We start from the raw sequence: 26,035 nt of genomic DNA, 5'->3' as shown, positions 1-26,035 counted from the left end.
TCTTTGGGAACCTTGGGAAACCTACTAGAATCTTAATTGAGGTGCTGTAAACTTGATTTAATCATTTGTTTATCCTTGCTTCTTGTCTCCTTAACTCAAACTGTGCTACTTCACATTCCTGAGTTCCCTGGAGACACACTAATGTTTCCCCTTTCCTCTTTTCTGTTTTTCTGACTTGATTCTTTTTTGCTCCACTTCATTGTTTGTCTCTTATTTTGGAATATGGACTGGAATCTTAAGTGAGTTTTGCCTGCACAATTTGCTATGATGAACCCACTAAAAAGTCCATAAGGTTGAGGCAGATAAAATTAGCCTTGAAGACAGATGGGAAGAATAATGGTAAAGATAATTATTTAGATGTACAAGAATTAAAAAAAATAAGTAAAAGTACAAGAAAGTTGAAATGTTTAATAGAGGCTGACACCTTTAACCAGTCGTTTGGTCCTCGGTGGTGGGATGACCAACGTGCTGCTTCCTCCTTCCTCTAGGCTCACTCCTTCATTCAGTCTGGCCATGCAGAAAGCGGCAGCGTCGACATTAGAGGGACCAGGACCAGAGAGGGTGAGGCCATAGCTGGACTGGCTGCTGTTGTGCTCTATCTGCAGCACGCTCAGCTCCTGGTTGGTGAAGTGTGAGCGGATCTGGCTGAGGTAGGTCATGACTATGAGCCTGTCAGGGATGGACAGAAGAACCATGTCGGACGGCTCCAGCAGACGAGAGATGCCCAGTGCCTCAAAACCGTCAAACGCCTATTGTCAGAAAAAAGAAAGACATCATCAGTAAAGAAACAAACTGTGTATCCCATGACAAGTATGATTTGAAAAACACTTTCAGAGGTAAATTCTGGACCTTTAAGATCAATATCTGTTAAGTAGTAAACCATATTCACACTGCTGATGGCACCAAAGAGCTGAATATAAAACTGATTAACATGAGCCCCGTCCTTACCTTCTTGTTGTTGAGCTTGATGTCATGAGAATCCAACTGGTCAAAATCTCTAATGGGACAAAAGCAGGGAAGAATATAATGAGAACATACCCACAGCAAGATTACAACATTTAAATTAAAGGTGGGGTATGGAGTGAACAACGACACAGCAAGTAATGTAACTAACGTTAGCTAGGTTGTGGGTTAGCAAACTGTCACTACAGTTGCTGCTGTGAAGCTAACAGCCAGAGAAGATGAGACAGTTTCCCAGAGCCAGCACACCAGCTCCAGACAGCGATACTCACAGCTCTCCTGCTACTATAGCTAACATCACAACAACAGCATATCTTGGCAAAGTAGAAAGTAAGCTGAATGCCCGTGGGCAAGTCATTTAATGTTACCTGACACACAAATCATGGCAGGAATGGCTGGAATAGTGTTGTGTGGCTTGGTCTAAGCCACTTTGTTTATTTCCCATTTACAGAACCAGGGCTGTGTACAAACACCAGAATGTTTTTCTGCGCACACACTGATCAGACAGCTAACGGACCATGAGGAGATATTGGCTGAATTTGTCAAAAAGACGTGTACTGGATTAGAATATCTCACATTTAATGCGGGGCTGAAACTGTCAATTCTTTTAATTAGCGATTAATCTGCTGATTATTTTCTTGATGAATCAATTTATTGTTTGGTCTATAAAATGCCAGAAAATAGTGAAAAATGTCCATTACAATTTCCCAGAATACAAACTGTCAAACATGTCCAAATGTCTTGTTTTGTTCAAACAACACCCCAGAACCCCAAAAGATTCAATTCAAAATTATATAAAATGAAGGAAGGAAATCTTCACAGCTACCAATTCATTTTATGACACTCCATACCAATCAATTAATTGTTTCCACTCTAAATGAATGGTTTAGGCACTAAGCTAACATTCTTAACATTACCATCTTACAGCAGCAGCAAATGATTGAATGAAAAATAATCAGTTCCAAAATTGTTTGCATGTCGTACATTTTGTCGGGATGGAAGTGATGTAGGATGGCACAGAAGGCCAGGCCATTTCTCCAGGAAGTGCTGAAGTTAGTGACCTTTACCCCTTGGTACCCGTTGGTGATGTCCTTACACCACTGGAGCAGCGACTGGCTGGAGTTCACCAGGTCCTAGAGGAGGAGGAGGAGAGAGGAAGAGGAGGGAGCTGTGATCTGTGATTTAAAAAGCATGTCAGAGTTTATGTGCACATCAGTATTGTGTATATTTACCTCAGCTGCATCGTCCTTCCCATCAGCTTCCTCTCTGACCGCTGGTACAGGATCAGGGGACTTAAGGTCAGGGGTTTCTTCTTCTGGTAACGTAGGAAGTCGAGATGTCTTCATCTCACAGTGCTGGGGAGGAGTGGTGTGTATGTCACTGTGTTTATCACTGGTGTGTGCGCTGGTTGTGTCTCCGAGCTGTGACGGCGGTTTCTTCCCTCCACCATCAGGGAGGTCGGCCGGTTGGCCTTTTAGCCTAAGAGGAGACAGGACAAACAATAGAAAAGATGAGTGATAACAAAGTAAAATAGACTTTGTTTAGTGGAAGAAAGGAGATCATCTTAGCAGCCAGGTATCAGCATTGTCACCAGTGATTTCGTAGATGCGAGTGACAGACAGGCAAGCTTGCTGACATGACAGACGGCAGCACTGACTTGATGTTAGAGGGCATAATAGGAAACACACAGTATTCAAGAGAACGGGAACCTATGTTGTCAGCATGGTTTCCTCAACACAGGTTTATGCTGTTCAGCCAATTTTCATTCTTTCTTTGGCCAATTTATTTTCTGACCTGTATTATAGTGTATTATATTTTTTTTGCTTAGTACTTCCATTCCATTCAGATAGTAAGCTGCTGTAGCAAAAGAGTATCCCCTCGGAGATCAATAAAGTATTTCTGATTCTGATTGTAATCAGAACCAAGCAGATTCACCAAACTGTTCTGTCCTACATGGCAGTAGTTCTTGAAACTACACGGCAACTGGAATCAGGTGGAAACACACACACACACACACACACACACACACACACACACACACACACACACACATATTGCCAGAGCAGTTTGAAGTCTTTTGGGGCGAGTCCCAAGTCAAGTCCCAAGTAAGCCAAGACAAGTTAGATGTCAACACTTGACACAGCATTTGAACAAGCTGCGTTGCTTGTGTTTTTAGCCATTCTAGTGGCGATCAGTCAGTCAGTCCACCACCACAGTCCAGACTGAATTGATGAAAATAAAAAAATATCCATGGTCAAGAGGATGAATCCTACTGACTTTGGTGATCCCCTGACTTTTCATATAGTGCCATTACCAGGTCAAATAAATGTATTTGTCCAATATCTGCAAAAACAAACAACAATCCCATCAGCCTCAGCTGTACCTTTTTGTGCTAATTAGCAAATGTTAGTATGCTAACAGACTAAAGTAAGATGGTGAACATGGTAAACATAAATACCTGCTAAACATCTGTATGTTAACATTGTCATTTAGCATTTTAGCATGTTGATGTTAGCATTTAGTTCAAAGCACTGTTGGGCCTACTGTAAGTACAGCTTCACAGAGCAGCTAGCATGGCTGTAGACTCTTAGTCTTGTTTATATACATAGCTGACACCAAGTCTGTTGAATAAACAGGCCCAATAGTGAAGTATTCAAGCTGTGTGGCTAAACAATGCCTGCTGTCTTATTTATTTTTTATTTTTCTGGGATTTCATTAGGTCAGAATTTCATACTTGAATGTTTTTGCTTGTCAAATCTTTAGGGAGTCAAGTATCAAGTGTTCATTTTTGTGACTTAAGTCTACAGCTCTGCACATCAAATAGCCAAACAAATACAAGGCTTCAGTGGCATGTCATTTTACAGAGCAGCACAGATTGACAGCCCATGTTGACTTACACATCCTCCTCTCCTTCTTGATTTTGCCTCAGCTCATTGGTCAGTGGCTCTTCTGCCTCAGTTAGTGATGTTCTATCAAAGCAGGGAATAATCAAGTGCTGACTGTGATCAACAAGCTCTGTGGTGTCACAGTCAATATCATGGGGGTCGGGGATTAGGAGCTTCATACTGCGAGGGCCAGAGACAGGGTATGTGTCGCCTGTCATCAGCTGAATTTTAGCCAATAAGAACCTCTCCTCCTCTTGGAGCTGTTGGTCTTTGGTGAGATGGTTGAGATCAGGGGTGTATGTCTGTGCATGAAGGCTGTTAATTTGTGGACTGTCACTCTTTGTGGTGTGTGTGTCCTTGTTTAAACTGGAGTGGCTCAAGTCTTTATCATCCCTCATTTTAAGACTCTTGTGTGAATCTTTAGCCAATTCGGCCAATTTTGTATCATTGTTTATCTTATTGATGTTCGTGTCAGAGTGTATGCTGGCAGTGTTTGTGCTTGGAGGGAATGGCCAAGGCACCACAGACGATTGAACAAGCTCTCCCTCCTCACTGGCTTCTACCTCCAGGTTGTGGCCAGTTTTTGTGACAACATCATCTCTCTGTCCTTTCATCGGCTGTTTCTGTGCCCCACTATATTGGGGAGCAGGTTTGGCCCTAGTTGTCTGACAGATTCCTTCCTCTTGCTTAGACCCCAAAGGAGGTTTAGGTTGAGGACGATCAGCCACACTTGGTAGAGGGTGTTCAGGTTTATTTGGTTGACTGGCAGCAGAGCCCTGGTAAAAGGTTTGTCCACTGGAAGGGAGTGAGGTGGGCTTCTCGGTAACAACAGGGGACAGGTGGCCTGGGCTGAAGACAAAAAATTAGATTTCAGAGCTGAACCTAAATGCTTAAGTGCTTTTTAAAAAACTGACTGGCAACAAATCCAATCCTTGCCATGCTCCATTTCCTACTGGCCACTATTCATCTCATGTAGCCAGAGCTCCATCTTAATCTCAGAAAGGTCGGAAAAAAATTCAAGCATAAAAGTTATTTAGGAAAGACACAGTTGGTTGTCCCATACTTACACATACCAGTTTAGAGTAAACTGAGGGTAGAGCATGGCAATTGTTAAAGAAGGACACTTGTTTTTACCTAACTTTACAAAAACTCTCCAGAAGTGCTTATTCCAAACTCAGCTTATCTCATGGCTGTCTCAAGCTTTCCAATGGTCTTGACATCTCCATTGTTTGGATAAGATTTTCCCCAGACTTCCATAACCAAACCAATCCATTCACCCATGCTACTTGACATGCTACTCATGAGTACTGAACAAATGTCAGCCGTGTCGACAGTGACAATCATAGACAGAAACATGCAGCAGATGCAGATAGATCCATTACACAGCTTCCCCTTTTATGCTTGCTGCACTACTGCTGCATACTTGCTCAAATCCTACAGTACAATACATAGAAAACTATTGCTTGATTACTTTGATACTGAAGAAAACTTAAAAACGTGATGATTCTAAGGCAAGTTCTGGAGTTTTAAGGAGCGTCATTTTTCTATGACGTGTATTTGCGATGGACATCAGGGACAATGATATCTGAAAGTGTAAGTCACACTGAATCTAAACATATGTGTATCATGTCTGTGTAATCAGATTTGACTGAGTTATGACTCAGAGAAGGAATGAGATACTTACGGCAATTGGGCGCTTTAAAAGTAGGGTTTTAAAGTACCTTAACTGCAACAGCTCCAACTGCGCCAAACTATAATAACTAACCCCCCAACTCCTCCTGCTCCTCAGTTTGAAAGCATCTATTAGAAGTCATAACCAAGGCAAGATGTAGCCTAAAGAGGAAATTCCAGTTTCCTTCAGAAACAACATGGTAATGATGTTGTTTGGGGGGAGACATACTGTACATGACTCACATGCCAACACGCAACTCTTTCTTGAGAAAGGCCTGTAGGCAAATCCCAAACCCTCAGTAAATGAAGAATAGTAATGCTTAGTAATTATTATTTCCCTGCAGATACTATATAGTGAGTCAGTCAAGCCTCGGTTATTGGAGGAAGCTTACACAACAAACGCACAGGCACAGTCCTCTGATCCACAAGAAGCAACAAGCACATCTCTCTCATATAGCCAACTCTTTCCTGCTGCTATTTATCCCTCTCACCCCTCTTACTCACCCTGCTTCCCCTTCCATGTACAGCTCAGCCAGCCAGATGGAGCCAAGATCTTCCTGTCCTCTCTCATACGCCACCTCCTCGTCCTCCTCCTCCTCTCTCAACCACACTGGGATGGCACCAGATTTCAGGTTGGATTTGCCTTTTTTAACTGATGTGGAGTTGAGCATGTTTGTTGGTTTGGCTACAGGCATAGAATCAGCAGGTCTGGTCGAAACCAGTATGACTTCAGTTTTAGGGTCAATCGTTTTCACTAATTTGGAATCAGACTTGCTTTCTGACTGCTCTTCATCACCTTGTAGCTTCTCATCATATGCAATATCATCCAATTCTACTTCCCTCAGAGGAGGCCAGTCATTTGATTGGTTGTTTATGACTTCCTGTTTGTTTTGCTGTGACACAGAGACCGAAATGATCTCTTGTCTCTGTTGTGGTTTCTCTCCTTTGCTCTCCTCTTCCCATTGCCTCACCACACCCTTCTCTCCCTTTCTCTTCTTCTCCCTTTCCATCTTTCTCTTCCTCTCATCATTTTCTTTCTTTTCTTCCCCATCCACCTTCTCCATGTGATGCTTCCTTTCTTTCTTTGCCTTTTCCCTCTCCTCCCTTTGCTTGTTCTCCAGCTCATCTCTCTCTTTTTCCAACCTCTTTCTCTCCACCTCCTTTCCCCTCTCAATCCTCTCCATTTCTTCTCTCTCCTTTTCTTTTTCCACTCTCTCTTTCTCTTTTCTCTCCATTTCTTCTCTCTCCTTTTCTTTTTCCACTCTCTCTTTCTCTTTTCTCTCCATCTCTTCTCTCTCCTTTTCTTTTTCCATTCTCTCTTTCTCTTTTCTCTCCATCTCTTCTCTCTCCTTTTCTTTTTCCACTCTCTCTTTCTCTTTTCTCTCTGCTTCTTCTCTCTCCTCCCTCTCTGCTCTCTCTCTTTCTTCCCTCTTCATATTTTCCATCCTTTCTTTCTCCCTTCTCTCCCTCTCCTGCTCTCTCTCCTTCTCCTGCTCACAAGCTGCCAGTCTCAGACTTGCCACCAGACTTAGCCCATGCGATGGTAAACACTCTGGTTTCTGAGCTAATTCAGTCTGTTCACTAATTGTCCAGTTCTCTGCTGTGTCAGAGAAAGCCGTGGGTGGCGTAATGTCCACACCAATGGGAATTAGTGGATTATCATGTGGCTCATAGGAATCAAGCATCTCTGCATCTACTTCTTGTAAAAACAGCTGATCTTCATTATTTATAAGAGGCATGGTTGCTCTGCAGAGCTGTGTGGATGACCTGCATCAGTGGATCCAGTTGTCTGCAGGATGGAGGCCACTGTCTCATAGCTAAAGGGACAGACACGAGGGACAGGAAAACTCTGAGACAGGGCTCACCCTGAAATGACCTCAGCAGGCTCTGAACAGTGTGACAGAAAGCCAGACAGCATGCTTGATTAAGTAGTTCCTTTTTCTCAGACTTTGTTTTGGTGCTTGTCCAAAGCACACAGGGGAAACATTTATTGTTGGCTGCACTGAGAACCACCCTGCATATTTTTCTACGTAGTGCACAACATAGCAAAGCCCACTGGCATTTACATCACCTCTGGCATCATTAAGGAACAGGTGACATTTTCTGGTGCCATGCAGGTGAGAGCTCAAATCAGCTCAGAGAAAGATATACAGCTAGCCAATAAATATGCAAAAGACAAAATCTCTATGACACACTTAAATTCACAGCATCTTGTGTACGACAGCTCACTGAGTGGATTATGACCAAATAAACAAAACGATGGCAGATCAACCACTGATGATGTACTGGTACTGGTAAATGGGGGCTTTATATACAGGTTTTATATACAGCGCAGGTATTATAGGTTGTCCACAGTAAGCCCTCATGTGCCATGTATGTGTGCAGCAAGCAACCCACACTAGAATAACTGCCATGGAGATAAACTAATAACTCATCAAAATGTAATAAAATGTCTCTCTGAATAGATTAATAAGATGTGCTAATTTAATAAAATGTATGAATGTAATTTGACATTTAACATTTCCTGGCTATTATTAGATAAGCTTTAGATACGTTTTTAAAAACTTTTTAATAACCTCTCATTTAATAATAATTATATGATTCTAAGTTAAAAATGTTATCCTATTTTTAACTAATACATTTTATTATTAAGTCTAAACTTTTTATTATTATATTACTTCAGTCAATTGAAGTTGTATTTTATAAAGTAATAATGCTTTGTTTTGTTGTTTTAACTGCACCTGTTTTATGCAACATATAGAGGGATATATTTTATTGCATTTGACAAGTTATTGAATTATCCAGAGATATCTAATTATTCATAGTTATTGACAATATTTTCTGAATGTAATTAAGATTGGTCTACGTTTTTGCAAAATGCCTCACACCTTAACAAAAAATGTTATTGACAGGCAGGCAGAGAGACTCACCCTTTATACAACACCCCAACTACTGCTGACATGAAGCCAGCAGGCGCCTCCTTCTGTTGCTCTGCAACACACACATCTGCCTCTGTGTGTACACATTTTTGGGCACTACCACACACAAAAACACATACAGACACCCCCATAAACACACACACACGCACAAATTTTACTCTTATGAAAAGCTCTTATCAAATAATTCTCATTTAAACACCCAGTCTAACAGCATAGACAGAGGTTGAGATGAAGAGAACAGCATTAGATGAAGTTAATTGCAACTATTGAGTAAGCACTGGTTAGCCTGCAGCACCACAGAGGAATGTTAGTCAGTATGTGTGCAGGTGTGTGTGAGTGTGTGTCTGCATGTGGTGGTTTGCAAGCAAAACCAGACATGTCACGCCATGCTGCACAGGAACCGTCGCTGACTCACCCCCCTATTACATCACCCTCCTCCTGCTTCTCATCCAGCTCTTCAGTGCTTTCACTACTTTCCATCCCTCCTTCCGCTCCTGTCTCCGCTGTCTCCTCCACAGTCGCCCACAGCTGCTTTTCTGCCTCGCACACTGGCTCCTTATTGTTGATGAAACTCTCCTGACCACCAGCCACGACGTCAACTGGTTTCTCCTCATCTGCTCCCTCCTGTTTTGGTTTTCCTGATGACTGGAGAACTTGTTCTGGTTCTGGTTTTGAGGGCAGCAGCTGCTCCAGCGCCAAAGTCGTGCACTCGCCGGCTGGTTTGGGGGAAACCTCGGGTGAGGTTGCGGGTTCCACGCTGGGTCCCTCTGGCTCTTTGGGCTCCTCTTTAACTGGTGGTGCGCCGGGTTGAGTAGGAGGTGGGGCTGTGTGATGTGTTTCTGAGTCTTTTGCTGTGATTGGCTGGTGCTCCTGCCTGACGGGAGTGTCCACCTCAGCAGCAGCTTCTCTGTGTGAGCTAGAAGAAGGGAAAAAACACATGAAAGATACAGCCATTACTATTACATTTGCTATCTACTACATCTTTAAGAAGCCAGACCATCAGCAAAGCAGACAGACACACAGATGGTCAGAAAAAAACATAAAGTAGAAAAGCAGACAGACAGATGTCCCCTCATCCATTCTTACCCTCTGCTCAAAGGTTTTGTACCCTCCTTGGCAAAGATTATTTCAGGTGTGTCTTGCCCACCTCTCCCTTCTAGCACTTTCCATAGAGGAACCTCTGCATCACAAAGCCTCTGTGGAGGTGGCACCAGGGTCAAGACCTCTAATGTGATTGGTTTGTCCTGAGCAGAGGGCTGAACAGTTGGACCTGAACGGATGCCAGGTGGAGTACATGTGGCAGATATTTTCTTTTCTGGGACAACAATGTTTGACAATGAACCTTCCTTTAAGAGAGAGGGTTGCCCCAGACTGGAATAAGGGGAGAGAAAGAGGAAAATGTAAAAAAAGGAAGAGAGGGGGCAGGTGGAAGAATATCAAAAAGAGTTGGGGGGAGGAGGAAAAGCCATAATGAAACAACAGAAAAACCAAACTGTAGGGGTGGGCGATACCACAAAATTCCATACCAAGTACTACCACGGCCAGGATCACTAATATTAATACCAATATCAATACTTTTTATTAAGAAGCAGCTAGGAAATGTGTCATAATTTATAAGGTGAATGCAACATTAATAGGCTACTTCTGAATACATTTCAATTTCCACTGAATAATTGGCAATTAGGCTTTTCTTTTGATTATTCTCTGTTAAAACGCAGAACAGCTTTTAATGGTAAATAACGTATGCTTATTGTATGAATTATCTGAGCTAACATATGCACAGCTGCAGAGCAGCAAAAAGTGCAGCACTAAGAAGACTGCTCTTGAGCCCAAAATGTATACATTATTTTGTGGTATCAATCTAGCTTGTACTGATACTAAAAAGGTTTAGTATCGGTAGTATCAATACTTTGGGGATCGATTTGCCCACCCCTACCACAAAGGTAATCAATGAAGTCTTACATGAGCAGAGAATCACAAAATAATCACCACAGAAATAATCAAAATAGAAATGGTGAATGATTCAACCCAACTTGATGCCATTTTAGTGCAGAAATACAGAGTAACAAAAGTAACTTTCCAAGTTTTTAAGGCTAACACTGATTGATTAATTGATTGATTTTATCTGCTGATTAATAGAAAGCAGATGACAGCCATTTGAGGTGTAAAAACAAAAAGAAATCAACACACAGTGAAATCATTACTTTTTATTTCAGTAGTGTAACTCACCGCTCACTGGAGTTTATGGAGGCAGAGCTTGGTTTATTAACTGACTGAAGGGTTGTCTCTCTGCCTTGTGATTGGCTGAGCAGTTGTGAGGGCAGCTGCTCGAATGTAATGCTGGTTTTGACCGGAGGAGGGAGGTGGGGAGCAGGAAGTGGAGCTTGTGTTACATCTTTAAGAGCCAAGGACGAGTGTGTGAAGCTGGGTGGAGAAACATCGGTGAGTGTGTTTAGCTGAGGAACTGGCAAAGAAGATGAAACCAGAGTTCTCATCTTCTGCTTGTCCTCATCTGACTTGTTGGCCTCCAGACTGCAGAGCGGAGCTGCTCGATCCTCCTTCCTCTTCTTGTTTTCCTCCTCCCTGAATCTCCTTTCCTCCTCCTCTTTCTTCTTTTTTCTTTCCATCTCTTCCTTCTCTTGCAGAACCTTCTTTTTCCTGTCTTCCTCCTCCTTCCGTCTCCTTTCTGCTTTCTCTTTCTCCTCTCTATGTAACTTTTCCTCCTCTTCCTTCTTTTTCCTTTCCTCCTCCTTTTTCTTCTTCTCTGCCTCCTGCCTTCTCTGCTCCTCTTGCAGTTGTCTCTCCTTTTCTTCTTCTTCTTCCCTTTTCTTCTGCTCCTCCCGTTTCATCCTCTCCTTTTCATTCTGCTCCTTCAAGAGTCTCTCTTTCCTTCTCTCCTCCTCCTCTTCACGTCTTTTCTCCTCCTCTTTTTTCCTCCTCTCCATCCTTTCTTCCTCCCTCTTTATGAGTCTCTCCTTCTCTTTCTCCTCTTTGAGTACTCTCTCCTTTTCTTCCTCTTCCCTCTTTCTTCTCTCCTCTGCTTCTTTGACTCTGTTCTCCTCCTCCTCCCTCCTCTTCCTCTCCTCTTCTGCCTCCCTTTTCTTTCTCTCTTCCTCTTTTCTGCTCTCCTCCACCTCCCTTTTCTTCCTCTCCTTCTCTGCCTCATTTTTCTTTCTCCCCTCTTCCTGTAGATGTTTTTTCTCCTCCTCCTCCCTCTTTCTTCTCTCTTCCTCACCTTTCATTTTCTTTTGCTCCTTCTCTTTTTCCTCCTTCAAGCATTTATCCTCCATCTTCCTCCTCTCTTCCTCTTCCAGGAGCCTCTTTTTCTCTTCCTCCCTCCTCCTTCTTTGTTCCTCAAACACTCTCCTCTCCTCCATCCTTTTCTCATCCTCCTCTTTCATTTTCCTCAAGAATCTCTCTCTCTCAAGTCTCCTCTCTTCCTCCCTCTTAGATTTTTCCTTTTGCTCCTCCACATCCAGGAGTTTCCTCTGCTGCTCTCGTTTCCTCCTCTCCTCCTCATCCTGCTTCCTCTTCTCCTCCTCCTCTCTCAGCTTCTCCTGTTTGTCTCTCCTCTCCAGGAATCTCTCCTCCTCGCGTTTCCTCCTTTCCTTCTCCTTCTTGACCTCCTCCTCCTCCTGTAAGAATCTTTTCTTCTCTTCCTCTAACAGTCTCTTCTTCTCTTCCTCATGTTTTCTCCTCTCTTCCTGCTCCTGCTTCAGGAGCAATACTTTTTGCTCTTCCTCCTTCCTTCTCCTTTCCGCCTCTTGTTTATTTAGGATTTCTTTCTCCCTCTGCATCTCCTGCTCTGCCTTCATCATCACTGCTCCCTGTAACTGCTCTGTCACTGAGGGCTTTTCTCCAGAGGCCTTTTCATTGGTTTTCTGTTCAAGACTGCAGAACAGATAAACAATATTCCTTAATCCTAAGTCTGTGTGTGTGTTTTACCATTATCAGCACCATCAATTCACATTTTGCAACCTTGTTTTTTATGTTCTGGATCTTGATTTTATCTGTGAATACAAAATACTCACCCCGGAGGACACCTTTTAATAGTATCCCGCTTAGAGTCATCCTCTTCCAGATACAAGCCCCCTGATCCTTGTCTCTGGTTAAATGACTCAAAGATGATGTCATCAAAGTCAGGCTCAGGCTTTGCCAGTGGTGGCTTTTCGGCCTTAAAGGCACTAACAATGCTCCGTGTCTCATTGGTTGGCTTTTTCGAATCAATGTCCCCCTGAACATTTGGCTGTTTAGGAGTGATAAATGCTGCCACAACATTGGTGGAGGGCTGCTGAGGGGTGGAGCTCTCACAGCAGGAGAAGGGCCACGGAGGGGGCGGGGCTACTATCAGTTCTGAACGTGACTGGGCAGGACTGGGGACAGAAATATTGGAGGTCAGGATGGAGAGATGAGTGGGTGAGATTTCACAAGGCTGAGCATGCAGGAGGTGATTAGGGGGGAAACAGGCAGGCCACAGAGCAGACTACAGATCTGATAATTATTCAACCGCTGTGTACTGGAAGGTCAGTGCAACAGGAGGCAGGGTACAAAACAGTCTGCAACTGTTAGCACATGTTAGCATCGAGGAAACACAAACACCAAGAACAAAGCAAACATGAGGCCTTGAGCAACTATGGATTGACAAGCCTCTCAACCCATGATCAACACAGAAAAAACTATTACTCAACCACACAAGTGTCAGCAAGATGAAGCAGGGTTGCCTCAGTCAGCACTAAGGTGGGTTAGCGTGGGGTTATTTGGACCATAATGAGTTTGATAAGGACTGATCAATACTAAGGAGTCCCTATTATGTTTCATTCTTCCTTATGCAAAATATAAAATATAAAAGAAAACAAAAAAAGGATTGGAGGAGGAATAACGATCCTCTAAGTTTTCTTCCCAATCTGTGATGCACTCTGAAGAGCCTTCAAGTACTGATGTCTGAACAGTCTATATCATCAATAGACTGCTGAATTAGCTTGGGTAATCTACAGCAGTGCAACTTAAAGGGATAGTTTGACATTTTGGGAAACACACTTCTTCGCTTTTTTGCCAAGAGTTTGATGATAAGATGGATGCCACTCTCATATCTGTCTGTTAAATAGGAAGCTTCCACCAGCAGTCATTTAGCTTAGCTTAGCATAAAGACTGGAGACAGGGGGAATACAGAAAATAATTGTATTTCCCAAAATGTCGAACTATTCCGTTACGCAATCAACTTGAGGAGAACACAAGGACAAGAAGAAGAATCTGAGCTTTCTGGATTTTTAAAAGCTTGTTACCTTTTCTGACACATTTTCTCTTCACACAGCATTTCAAGGCCAAACATATCTCTAAGGATCCAAACCAAGCAATCTAAATTTAAACGCTCATGTCATATCATCCCATGACCTCACCTGATCCTTGCTGGTTCAGCTTTGTTTTCTGTGATGGCTGCCTTTGAATCCTGGGCTGGTCTGATTGGTTGGTTGGATATTCTGATGTTGGCCGCTGTCTGGTTATTTTGAGGAGAAGCCTTGTCCCTCAGAGGGCTTTGAGTTGTTATCTTGTCTACTAGAGTGATGGGGAACGTTGAGCCTATTAAGAGCAAAAGCAAGGTCAGACAATTACTTTTACACCCTGAGTGATCTTTGCAAGAAAGGAAGGAAACTGTGGTTAATTTGTTTCAAACTGCTTCCAAACTAGACATTTTCACATTTCAAAAAGCATAATGTAATTGTCTTGGCTGACATAAACACTGACAGGAAGTTTTTTGATTAATTGGCTGGTGTACCTGTCTGAAAGGAGCTGATTTGAGCAGGAGGAGCAGAAAGAGAAGGAGATACAGCGAGCTGAGGGTGAAGAGAGGAGAATAAAACAGAGGTGGAAAGAGAAGAGGAGCGTGGAAGGGAGGCAGTAAGGGCTGGAGCCACAGGGTCACAGAGAGCATCCAGGTCAGGGCTACTCAGCAGAGGGACAGGGGTGATGTCGCCACCAATCGGAGCAGAATCAGATGTCAGCCACACCTCCTGAGCACCTGAGGAAAGCAGAGAGGAAGGACAGGAAAGATGAGGTGGAGAGGGAAATAGGAGAGGTTAGATGAAGTAGATTTATAGGAATGAGTGAAATGATGGTGGGAGAAGACAGAGGACAAAGGTTGGGAAATGAAAGCAGCAGAGAGAAACATAAAAATGCAGAAGGACAGGAATAAGAATAGTTACTATATTTTTGACATTGGTTACCTGACTCTGAGATAGAGGGTTGAGATTTGGGGAGAGGAGGTGTTGACTCGAGAGGAGGAGCATCAGGGGAAAAAGGAGAGGGAGAGGAAGGGCGGGCGAATGACTTGACAATCTGAGGTCTGAAAATGTGAGAACGGCCTAGTAGAGAGAACAGACGATGAAAGACATTTTAAGCAAACAGAGAAGGAGAGAAGAGAAGAAAAAGAGATTTTTAAATATTTGAAAAGAATATCAGTAAAAGATTGGCATCCCTGTAGTCTAGACATTCAAAGCAGAGACAAACCAGAGGCTGAAGTAAGATCATCTGCAGTTTGAACCTCCGGGGGGCGACGTTGATGTGAAACAGGAACTGAGGAGAGGAGGGTAGAAAGAGAAGTGATGTACAAAAGAGGAATAAAGAGAAACCAATGTATAGTCAGCAAGAGGCAAAGAGTGAAAGGAGAACAGCATAGCATTTTATATGATGCATTTTACAAATTGTATTAGACCACAGAAGTGACATATTTCTTTCAGGAACAAACACACTGCTGTAGTCTCAACAGTGACAAGGAATTTACAGCTCTGGTTTGGCTCTATTTGGTGCAGTGTAGCAGTCCAACAATTAGTGGTGTCAAAGTAATCAAAATGCTATTACTGCAATATCATTAAGAAGGCTGAATTCAATATTTAATTTTCTTAATGTTCCAAAAAGTTTGTTTTGTAATTCACTCTCTTCTCCTTATGGCATATATGTAAGGATTTTAAAAGTCAGTAGAAGAAGAAGAGTTTTATAAGAGTGAGTTAAGCACATATTTGTATTGAAGAACTTGTTGTCTCATTTTACAGCCGCTGTTTAGATGTTTCAATATCATTTAAATAGTAAAAATATTTTTTGTATATTTTGAATGGTGACACTAATGGTTATATTTATATTTGGTATCACATGCATTACTTAGAATACAAGTTTTATTATTTACGACAGGTGATAGCGCCCCAGGACAGTTTTTAAAGTAGTTTAGGAATGCTTGTAAGATCTAAGTGTGGACTGAAACAAGCCTCTTGACTGTGTTATATTGTGTAACACCATGTGATAGTGTGTTATATCATATAACATTGATTTTATGAGAATAGAACATCGAGTTGGTAATGGACCGATCTAACTTTTGGATACCTCCCTGATGGTGTGATCTTTAAATAAACCTTCATTTAATGTTAGATTTAATTAACTGGAACATGAGTAAAAAGTAAGACAATCCTAGCAGACTAATTGGCCTTTGAACAGCCATTACAGTTACAGTCTTCTTCTTCTTCAGCAGACTGCAAAAGACACTGAAAACATGTGGAAATAAACACAAAAACAAGCAGATACCAAATTAGCACATCTCAAGTGGCTACACAACTTTCCTTTGTTCTTCTTGCCTGAGGTACTGTAGCATTGACAAAACGTTAAGATGTCTAACTAAAAATTCTGATATCATGACAACCTAATCATGCATCCCTCACAACACACCATACTGTACATAAGAAGTATAGTACATACTGTAATTGACTTAGTAAAGTAACATGGGCATGAAGCTAAATCATGTGGAAAATGAGGTCAAACCAGACCATCGCACATAAGGAATCAGTTAGTGGAAAGCATGCAGCATGCCTGTCTGCCAGCCAGCCTGTTGATACCTTTTCCTGAGCCTGACTGGAAGATTCTGGGCAGAGAGGGAGGCTGAGAGAGGGTCCGGGTGAGTGGAGGGTGAGCGGATGGAGGCTTGGAGGGCATGGTGGGCTTTGGGGGAGAGGAGGATTTGAGTGGAAGAGGCTGCGAGGCAGTAGAGATGGTCTTATGGGTCAGAGTAGTGGATACAATGAGAGAAGACTTTTGGGGAGCCAAGGAGGATGATGTTATGATATTCTTGGGTGATGACAATGCAGGAGAGGGAAGTTTAGGAGTTAATGAGGTAATGCCTGTTTCGGAGGCACTGGGCAGCTGAAAGGGCAGTTTAGAGGGGGTATTTGAAGAGGAATTCAGGGGAACAGAGGGGATTGCTAAAGAAGGCTCCACTGAAGTAGACACAGATTCAGAGCATTTGGGGGACAAAGGATGAAGGGAAGAGGAAGTGTTTTCGGAAGGTGTGACTATAGGCGTGTTAGAGGATTTGGGGGATGGAGGATTTGCAGGAGACACATCAGAGAGAGGCAGGACAGAGGAGGCACTCTGGATGGAGGGAGTAGCTGATGTGACCTGGGAGCTTGGAGGATTAGGTAGTGGGTCAGAAGAAGCAAGAGCCTCAGGTAGAAGAGGGTTGGCTGATTTTTTATGCTTGGATCTGGGTGAGGGCTGAGGGGAGGGGCAGGGGGAAGGCTGGATCTCAGGGGCGGTGGTGAAGGGGTGTCGGCAGCGTCGGGGCGAGGGATGAGGAGTGATAGGTAGAGGAGGCCGGGAGTGGACGGCAGGATTGGGAGGACCGCCATTACCTCCACAGGCTGGATGAATAGATGGAAGGATGGATGGAAGGAAAGATCAGTGAAAGTAGATTTTTTGCAGAAAGAGAAATGATGAAAAAGACAGAAGGAAAAGGTCATGAATTAAGAATGAAAATGAAATGATTTCAATTAAATTACTGTTGGGATCCCATGTCGCTTAATTGTAGTACCGTCATGAGGATCCTTTGTTAATCACATGACTTGCTTGTTTGAGAGACACAAACAACAAAATATGGAACTGTGATGAACTGCGATGAAATTATAGCCCATTTAATATCATCTACTTTACATTTCTCCTAATCATCTCTACGTGCAGACATTTGCAGTTGATATGCTCCTCAAACTGTAGATCAAACTGAATTTCATTTGAATTTCAAATACAACACGCTGTTTTGTCTCAGTATGACTGAGTTGCTGCACTGCAATAAAGAAGAAAGAAAACTGTAAGTAGCAATGCAAGTCAAAGCTGCTTAGGTTCGCAAGGCAACGCTATATGTTAAGTCTGATTTTTTCATTTCAAATGGGAGTCAATGATTATTTGACTGCATTTCAGCTGTGCAGAGGTGGAAAGTAACTCAACTGTTTATTTATTCAACTACTCAGTACTGTACTTTACCACAGTTTTGAGGTACATGTACTTTACTTAAGTATTTCCATTTTCTACAACTTTATACTTCTACTCCACTACATTAGAGTGAGGGAAACTTTTTACTTCACAACTCTTACAGCTATAGTTACGGGTTACTTTGCACATTTTCCAATAATTTTTCATACAAAATATATGCAGCTTTCCCAACAGGATTAATTGTCCAGTGAAACAAACCTCCTTCTTTAATTTTAAAGATTTAATTTTCTTATAAAAAGTGGAAAAAATATTATATATATTATATATTTCAGTCTGTTTTAATGCTAATTAAATCCTTTCTAAAATCAACTTTTAATAATTCTAGTGCAGCAACCTGCCTTAGTTTTGCTTGTTTCAAAATACAGATGCTTATTTTAGAATGTTTTTAAAAAAGTTTAAACTAAAAACAGGTGGAAATATTTCACTGCACTGCCTTTTAGGACTCTTAGACAGAAAAGTGAAGAGTTTTGCAGATTAAATTAAATTCAATTTTATAAAGTATTTAAAATCACTCACCACAACAACAAAAATACTGTTCACACATTAATGCATCACTAATAATAATCCTATAATATATAAAGGGGACAATCTGCATAATCAGTTTTTGATACCTTTTGATACTTTAAGTATATTTGGCTATTAATACTTTTGTACCTTTACTAAAGTAAGATTCTGAATGCAGGACTTAGAGTATTTTTTACATTGTTGTTTTACTACCTCTGCTTAAGTAAATGATCTGCATATTTCTTCCACCACTAGTGCATATTTGGATAACAATATATGCCTTAAGGCCATGCAATTAGATTTTTTGTTTAGCATATGCTACTCTTTTTACATATATTTAAAAAAAAAAACATTTCAGTACAGTACTACTGCTGTACCAGCTAACAGAGACACCACAAAGACGTACAGTAAACATTTGAAAAGGACCATGAACATGTAATTTCATTCATTCAAAAAAAAAAAGTAACATCACGGACAAGCAGTCTGATGTCAGTTGAGTTATGGTCATTTGTAAGTAAGTTACACTTAATTTTCTCAATTTAAAGTTGTTAATGTAATGTATCTCTGGACACTATAACATCTTTGCGCCATGTTGCAGCTGAAGCTTTTCATGCCTCCAAACAAACTTCCAATACATTGGTGGCATTAGTCATCACATGATTCTCAATAGCGTATAACGTCTAGATGAGAAATATGTGGTATGAAGAACAAATGGCATGAATGTGTGAAATACTGTAATATAAACTGAGCCTCCCAATAACAGACAGAGGAAGAGAGAGAGAGTTGCTGTTCACACCTCCTTCTCTCTGGCAAGAGAAAAAAACAGCAGGAGCGAGTGAAAGAAAAGGGCAAGAGAAAGCTACCTGAGGCTGGAGAAGTGGGACCAGTGGAGTTTCGCTTGTCAGGTGGAGGGGGAGCAGGGCGATTTGGGCGAGTTAGAGTGTGTGGAACTACTGCAGCAGCCAGAAAAGGGAAAAGAGTAGAGCAGAAGAAATGAGAGGAAAAGGAGGTAGAGGAGGAAGAAATGTCAGAGCTGCGATGAGAGGAAATGATTCACAGTGATCAAATTAGAGAGAAGACACAGTATTTGTGTAAGTCTGCCTACTTGTAGCAGTGACAGACTTCTTGTCCTCCTCTTCATCGCTCTCATTGAAGTCGTCCAGGTTGCCGATATCTGTGGGTTTGACGCTCATCAGGCTGGCCAGACTCTGCATGTCTTCATCACTGAGGAACGTGAAGAACAGATGTTAACAAACATTTATCACAACATTGCTTAGTGATACTCTCATGACATCTCCACAAACAGGAAATACTCAATCAAATAGTACTTAGACATCATATAAAAAACATGTTGTTATACCTTTTAAATACACTTGCCCCAATAACAAAAACTCCCATAATAACGGGAAAACTAACTCACGTGGCTTTTCCCTCACGAACGAAGACACACGACAGCGACAGCTTGAGCGTGGCCTCCACCACTTTGACAGACAGTGGCTTCAACGTCAGCGTCAGGTCAGTCTGGGTCGGCGTCGGACTGGCAAACCGCTTCAAGTTGATGTCTGCTGATGCGAGCACCTTACGATGCCCCTTGTTCTCCTTTACATGACCGACAGAAACAACCATGAGATGTATAGTAATTTGAATCAGTGGAGGAGGTATTCAGATCATTTACTGAAGTAGAAGTCAATAAAAATTGTAGTTGGTTGAGGTGAAGCTAATTCTAGCTACTTGATATACACTTTTGGTCAGTTTAATCTATAACAATGTATCGTATTTTAGATGCTGATCATAACCTTAAAAGTAAGTATAGCTGTGAAATGAATGTAGTGCAGCAAAAAGTACAAGTGAAAGTATAAAGTAGCATAAAATAAAAATTTATTTATTTATAAGATTTATACTAAGTCTGGCTATTTTATTGAGAAAATAATTACGTTGGGTTAATTCACTACTTAGGAAACAGTTAGTTAGACAAGTAGTCAAGAGATACTTACACCCTCAATGACAAAGGTCCACTCTTTGTCCTCAAACTCATCATTATTGACCTCCTGAAGAGATGAGAACAAACAATAAACATCCTCTCTGCCCATTGTCTGTGCATTAACATCTACCTGTGTGTCTTTCACCCATTCATTTCCTTGTAAATGTTGCCATTTAATGAATGCATGTTGTATAACATAGACTCTTTATATCACTTGTGCTAATGTGACATATATGTATATTATTATCATTATTTTTATAACTTTGAATTTTTGTTTATTCTTACTATTTTTATCCAATATATTACTTAACTGTTTACCGCATACCTGAACATACATTCATGTATATGACATACTCATGTATGCAATTCAAGAGAAGCACCTTGCCACATCAATACATGACAATATACAGTATCTATTAGACTTGCATTATTGTTGTTTATATAAAGAGTATTGTCCTAGTTTTTTAGTTTTAGTTCAGTTTCTAGTGAAGTTTTTAGTTATTTGTTTTTATTATTCTATCTTCTTATTTATCTTACTGTATGTTTTTTTTTGTGATTCATATGTGACTTGACTGTTGTAATGCTGCAATTAGCCATTGGGATTAATAAAGCACTCTAAACTTTAGTAGAGGGATGAACACCATTCTTCCAAAAGATATTCCCTAATTTGGTGTTTGGATGATGGCTGTCTCCCATAGGTTTTCATTAGCATGTGATTCACATAATGTTCATATCAATCAAACAATGCAGTATGCCCCTGCATGGAAACATCTGTATTTGTTATATTTCTCCACTCATTTATTTAGGCTTTTCATAGTCACCTTGTCTGTATGTGTATAGTGTAAACAGTGTGTTCTGGTTTTGGTACCTTGAAGAGTGTAACAGAGATGTCGATGTTCTCTGGGACAGGCCACACCACCATGCCTCTGTAGGGGTTTTTGATTCCAGGCTGCCAACTGTGAAGCTGCACAACAAACAACATAGTAAGACTGTGTGTGTGTGTGTGTCTGTGTGTGTTTGTTTGTGGTGTTTCAGTGGTTTCACCTTTGAGCACATGCGTCTGTTCCTCCTGGTCCACACCACCCTTAACTTGTCTGGTTGCCTACAGAAACATACAAACATGGATAAAAACGCAGATATGACATCTTGCCACACGCTGTAAAAAAAGGCTCTGCAGAGTTTGAAACCCATTTTTATCAACATAAGTAACTCTAGCAAAACCTCAGTGAAAGACACATGGACAATAAATGTTACCATTTTCAAACTTCATTAAATAATGTCTCCACACAAAGTGGATATTATACAAATGAGAACACAAGGTCTAATAGAAGGTCTTATGACTGCTGAATAATAATGCCTTGGAGTCAAAGACAAGGCATGGATGTGAGTGTGTGTATATGTGTGTGTGTGTGAGAGTGTTTATGCAGATGGCTCTGAGCACATGGTATTAATATGTTTTATTTGTCTATATCTATACATTGGAAAAGCTGTGAATGTGTGTACAGCATGTGTGTGTATTTATGCAGCTGTTTATCTGTAACCAACCAGGCTACACAATGTGGGATATGTGTGTGTAAGTGCTGTGTCTTTTTGTATATATATGTGTGTGTTGGTAACATGTGTATGTGTTTGCATCGTATTTTCTCAGACCTCTGCGACACAGGAAGTGAAACTGGAAGCTGCAGGGTCATGTGACCTGAGTCTATCTGAATGTGAGGCGTGCCTCTTGACAGGAAGAAGGAACCCCCTTCACAAGGGAACACACACACACACATATAGACGCCAAATAATATACCAGTACATAATAACAATTCGTAGTACTTATCAAACCTCATTGCCAACTCTAAATAATTTATCTTTACAACCATTTCAACACCTACGGATGTTCTTCAGAATATTAATAGTAATGGTTTATAGATGCTGAATATTGTCAAGTTTCAGTGTTCAAGTACGGCAAAGAGGGCTGTGTGTGTACATGTGTTTATGTGGTATGTGTGTTAGGGGGTCAGGAGTGGCATCAGAAATAGCCTGACGGGCACAGAGGGATGGTAATGGAGGGGAGAGAGGAGGAAGCGATGACTGGTTTGACACAGGTGAACATTAGGGGTGTGATACAGTTTAGTAACATGTAATCACTGTACATTGTGGTTGGTGTTTTGTTATTGAGCAGACAATGGTGATATTCCACAGCTGACTAGATGAGCGATAAACATGACCACCGTCCATTTGTGATATTACTGTAAAACAGAACATATCACACCCAGTAAAAGAAATTAACTTACTCACTAAACCTCTGTCGTATTTTTTTTGTCACATGAAGCATTCCTAGTGTCACTGTAAAAATAGTGCTGTTGCTAAGGCTTTAATTATGTCTGTGCCACTATACTGTCTCTGTCAACATCACTTTATTATTTTCTGACTGTTGTCATGTACAAACTGCCGGGCCTTCTTATCGTTGGGCCCTCTATGTTTTTGTTCCCGTTATCCAATAGAGCCTGTGGTGGAGAATATCTTGTTCTTCCAGTCATGCTATCATGTAAATATAACCTTATACACTCCCTGTCTTTAATAAAACTTAAACAAGCAATAACTGATTTTTTGGCCACTTGGGGGCAGTGGAAACAGGTTGTGAAGACAACATTTACGTATTTTCCGCCTTTTAAGTTGATATGGCGAACTTTTTAGCAAATAGTTGCTTATTTCCAGCAGTTGCATAACAACAGTATCATTCATTTGGAGTCGTGTTTGTGGCCACCTAATGTAAGTCCAATATTAACTCTCTTTTCGCTCAGTTTTTGGTCTCCACCAACTCCTGAGGGAAATATCTGGCACTTTAGCTGCTAAATCCTCCACTACATTCACCAGCTAGTCGCTAACTTTGTCTGTCTGCTGTTTGGTGCTGAGCAGGTAGTGTACATAAGGCCATGAGAGCGATGAGAGTAAACCAAAACAGTAAAGTTGGAGGCCGGATAGCAAAACAATGAGCTGAAACTCGCTATTAAGCTCTGTAAAGCCGTGGGGAGCTGCAGATTATGGTGATAATTCTCTGTAGGTTCATCACTAAGAGCAACCCCCTTTATTGCCACATTGTCATTTAAGACACTGATAATATAAAATTATTGATTATAACTGCTTTAAATATTTATACTAATATTACAGTTGCACTTTGGCAGAGGAGTCACAGTTGAAAATCATGACATACAAAGTCTAAATATGTGGCTCAGTAACAAGTCTGTGTTGGTGACAGTCCCTAAGAAACCCAATGGCCTCAAATCATAGCACTAAATTAGAACAACCCCCCAAACACATGCACACACAACTTGTACACAAACATGTGACTTGTGAGACATTTTAACAACCCCCCCACCCCCAGGGTTAATTTCCTGCCTCTGATGTTTGATGTGATCTTTAAGTGTCAGTAACCTCTGACACTGAATACAGAGTTTAATCTCACAAGAACTATGGGCGGATTTCCTTTTCAGAAACAACACATGCCTAAAGTAATATGACTCAAACTTTGGATTAATCTCTAGTCTTTCCTCACTTCCTCACTCCTCCTTCTCTCTGTGGTTCCTGACTTCTGCCTCCCTGTTTGAACATCACACTGGTTATAAACTCTGATTTCATCACACTGTATGTGGGAGTTGTCACTCTTTCTAAATCACTTTGTCCCTTCCCTTCTCTGTGTCCAGACAACACAAGCTCTCTGATGCTGATCAAACTCTGAAGCTTTATTGATGAGAGCCTAAAAAACTAATCTGTGTTTCTTATCGTGCTGTTGACAAGCCGCTTACACAATTAATCCATACTTCAATGTAATCTGGACAGATAAGGAGTGGAGTGGGCCAGACAGACATGTGGGCAAAAGTTTAAAGATACTAGAGAAACTTCTTTGTAATATATCAGAGAGTACTGTAATTTATGTTTTCAGGACTTTCAAGATTTCCAATATAGCAATAAAAAAGTTAGACAAACAGGCTCCAGAAGAAGTCAATAATGGAAAAAGATTTAGTGATGGTGATATTATTCCCAGCTTCCCCTTTTAAGCTTGATCCTAGAACCCTAAAAGTGACCATTTTGATTGATTTTTTCTGTGCAATGTCGTGTCCATGCTGCATCACCTGGCCACCTCCCAAATGTTTTGTAAAACAGGAAATTGCGCTAGAGGAGAAAGGCCTACAGACCTCGAGCGCTATAAAGTGATTTGATTGCATCTCTGAAAAATAACAGTGAGACAAGCGAGTCCACTGTTGTGCTTCTAATGATTGAAATCATTAAATATTGATGTTGAATGTAAAACTAAATCTTGCTCAGAATGTACCACAGGCTGATTGTCTGCATTTGTATACATTTAACAAGTAAATAGAAAGTGATAATAAAACACTAGCAAGACACTAACAACACAGACTATTCAGTGTCACATTGTTCACATGTCTGCCAATATTGTGTCTTGCAAAGCTAATGTCTCTGGACAAATTTTTGTTTTAATATCCAATGATTTCAGTAGGCAGCTCTTTAAAGCTCGATGATCCTAATGATGGACCCACAACATGAGAATGAACATGGTCAAAATGGAGTGTTATTATAGTTAATAACAGACTAAACAAGCTACCTGGGGGTGTTTACATCTCAAACAGTAAAAAACGTCCATATGGGGCAGGGCAGAAAAACTCTAAACTAAAGTAATATTGTCTCCAAACTCACCATTTCTTGGTAAACTCCAAAGCGAGTTCCTGGTAAGAGGCAACAAACTGAAACTTTGAAGCCTTTTTACCAACTCGCTGCAGTCTTTTCCATACCGAAGTCATAACTTCCTCTAGTTAAATAAAACTTCACAAACAGGAAAAAGAAAGAAAACACACACTCCTCCTCTGCGCAACAATAATCCAACTTTGTCCGCGGTCTCCTTAAAAGGTCTTCTTCTTCTGCTGCAGCCGCTGATGATGATGATGATGTTGATGATGAACTTCACACAAGCTGCGACTCGCGCTCATTGGCAATAAGTTCAATCACGCTCTATCAAAAAGAAGAGTAATGTCGCCGTGTACCGAACAGAAAGAGCTGTATACTGAGAGTGGCAATTAGGCCAGCATCAAAGAGGAACCAATTCCGCCCTGCTCGCTGTCATTCAAACAGGCTATAAACGACATGAAGCTAAAGTTTCAACCAAACAACTGCTCGCTCTCTCTCGCTCTCTCTCTCTCTCTCTCTCTCTCTCTCTGGCAGTATGGAGACAGCACCGCTTAGTCAAGCCTTGTTGTAATATAGGTCCTGGAGAATGAGTTCACCGTCTTTCTTTCCGTCAGTGTCAACAGGCAGTAGCAGAGAGACAGGCAGAGTGAGACACGATATGCAAAGGGTGTCTACTTGTGATGCAGCAGTATGCAAAGTTCTTTATCTTGCTGCTTATATGCGGTGTGTGCAGGCCCTGAGGTAACAGTCTTCAGTCATACCCGTAGACTTTGATCTTGACTGTCCGTCACTGGAACAGGCTTATCTGACAGTGACTGTTTTCACTTAATCAGCTCTGCAAACTCATATCTCCTCTAGGCTACAAGGGCTATAACCATGCAAGTCCCGACACTAAGACATGAAGTACATGACACCCATTGTTTATTTAAAAATTGAGCTCATAGTTAATAACTCAAGTCACTTCCTGAGTTTCAGGCGAGTCATCCAAAAGAAACGTGTGTTACATCCAGTTAAGACAGAGGAATGGTTTCCATGGAGGTCAGTGTGTGTGTGTGTGTTTGGGCTAGGTCAAGGCACAGGGATTTTCCTCAGTGAGAGCA

At 41.3% G+C, this 26,035-nt stretch overlaps 1 protein-coding gene across 22 annotated transcripts in view; it reads right to left on the bottom strand.

Moving 5' to 3' along the window:
* The window catches only part of ehbp1l1b (EH domain binding protein 1-like 1b), a 30,023-nt gene extending 4,291 nt beyond the window's left edge, over positions 1-25,732 (bottom strand). The window contains exons 1-18 of one of the 22 annotated variants that reach the window (XM_044221872.1): positions 24,948-25,727; positions 21,288-21,345; positions 21,112-21,207; positions 20,257-20,310; positions 19,683-19,861; positions 19,368-19,486; positions 19,126-19,212; positions 16,333-17,133; positions 14,960-15,025; positions 14,677-14,814; positions 14,229-14,471; positions 13,852-14,032; positions 8,871-9,371; positions 3,858-4,694; positions 2,193-2,439; positions 1,945-2,093; positions 949-997; positions 425-749 (exon numbers count right to left, since the gene is read on the bottom strand). In XM_044221872.1, the coding sequence (XP_044077807.1) occupies positions 425-749; positions 949-997; positions 1,945-2,093; positions 2,193-2,439; positions 3,858-4,694; positions 8,871-9,371; positions 13,852-14,032; positions 14,229-14,471; positions 14,677-14,814; positions 14,960-15,025; positions 16,333-17,133; positions 19,126-19,212; positions 19,368-19,486; positions 19,683-19,861; positions 20,257-20,310; positions 21,112-21,207; positions 21,288-21,345; positions 24,948-25,051 (4,234 nt within the window). In that variant the 5' untranslated portion in view covers positions 25,052-25,727. Of the gene's footprint in view, positions 1-424; positions 750-948; positions 998-1,944; positions 2,094-2,192; positions 2,440-3,857; positions 4,695-8,446; positions 8,552-8,870; positions 9,372-13,851; positions 14,033-14,228; positions 14,472-14,676; positions 14,815-14,959; positions 15,026-16,332; positions 17,134-19,125; positions 19,216-19,367; positions 19,487-19,682; positions 19,862-20,256; positions 20,311-21,111; positions 21,208-21,287; positions 21,346-24,947 lie in introns of all 22 variants that reach the window. The other 21 variants (XM_044221871.1, XM_044221873.1, XM_044221878.1 and 18 more) reach the window with 21 other exon arrangements.
* Positions 25,733-26,035: the final 303 nt, after the last annotated feature.

The sequence above is a fragment of the Siniperca chuatsi genome, linkage group LG14 (assembly GCF_020085105.1).
Source record: "Siniperca chuatsi isolate FFG_IHB_CAS linkage group LG14, ASM2008510v1, whole genome shotgun sequence".
Classification (NCBI taxonomy): Eukaryota; Metazoa; Chordata; class Actinopteri; order Centrarchiformes; family Sinipercidae; genus Siniperca; species Siniperca chuatsi.
The sequence above is the reverse complement of the archived record's forward strand: the minus strand, read 5'-3'. Positions and strand labels throughout refer to the sequence as shown.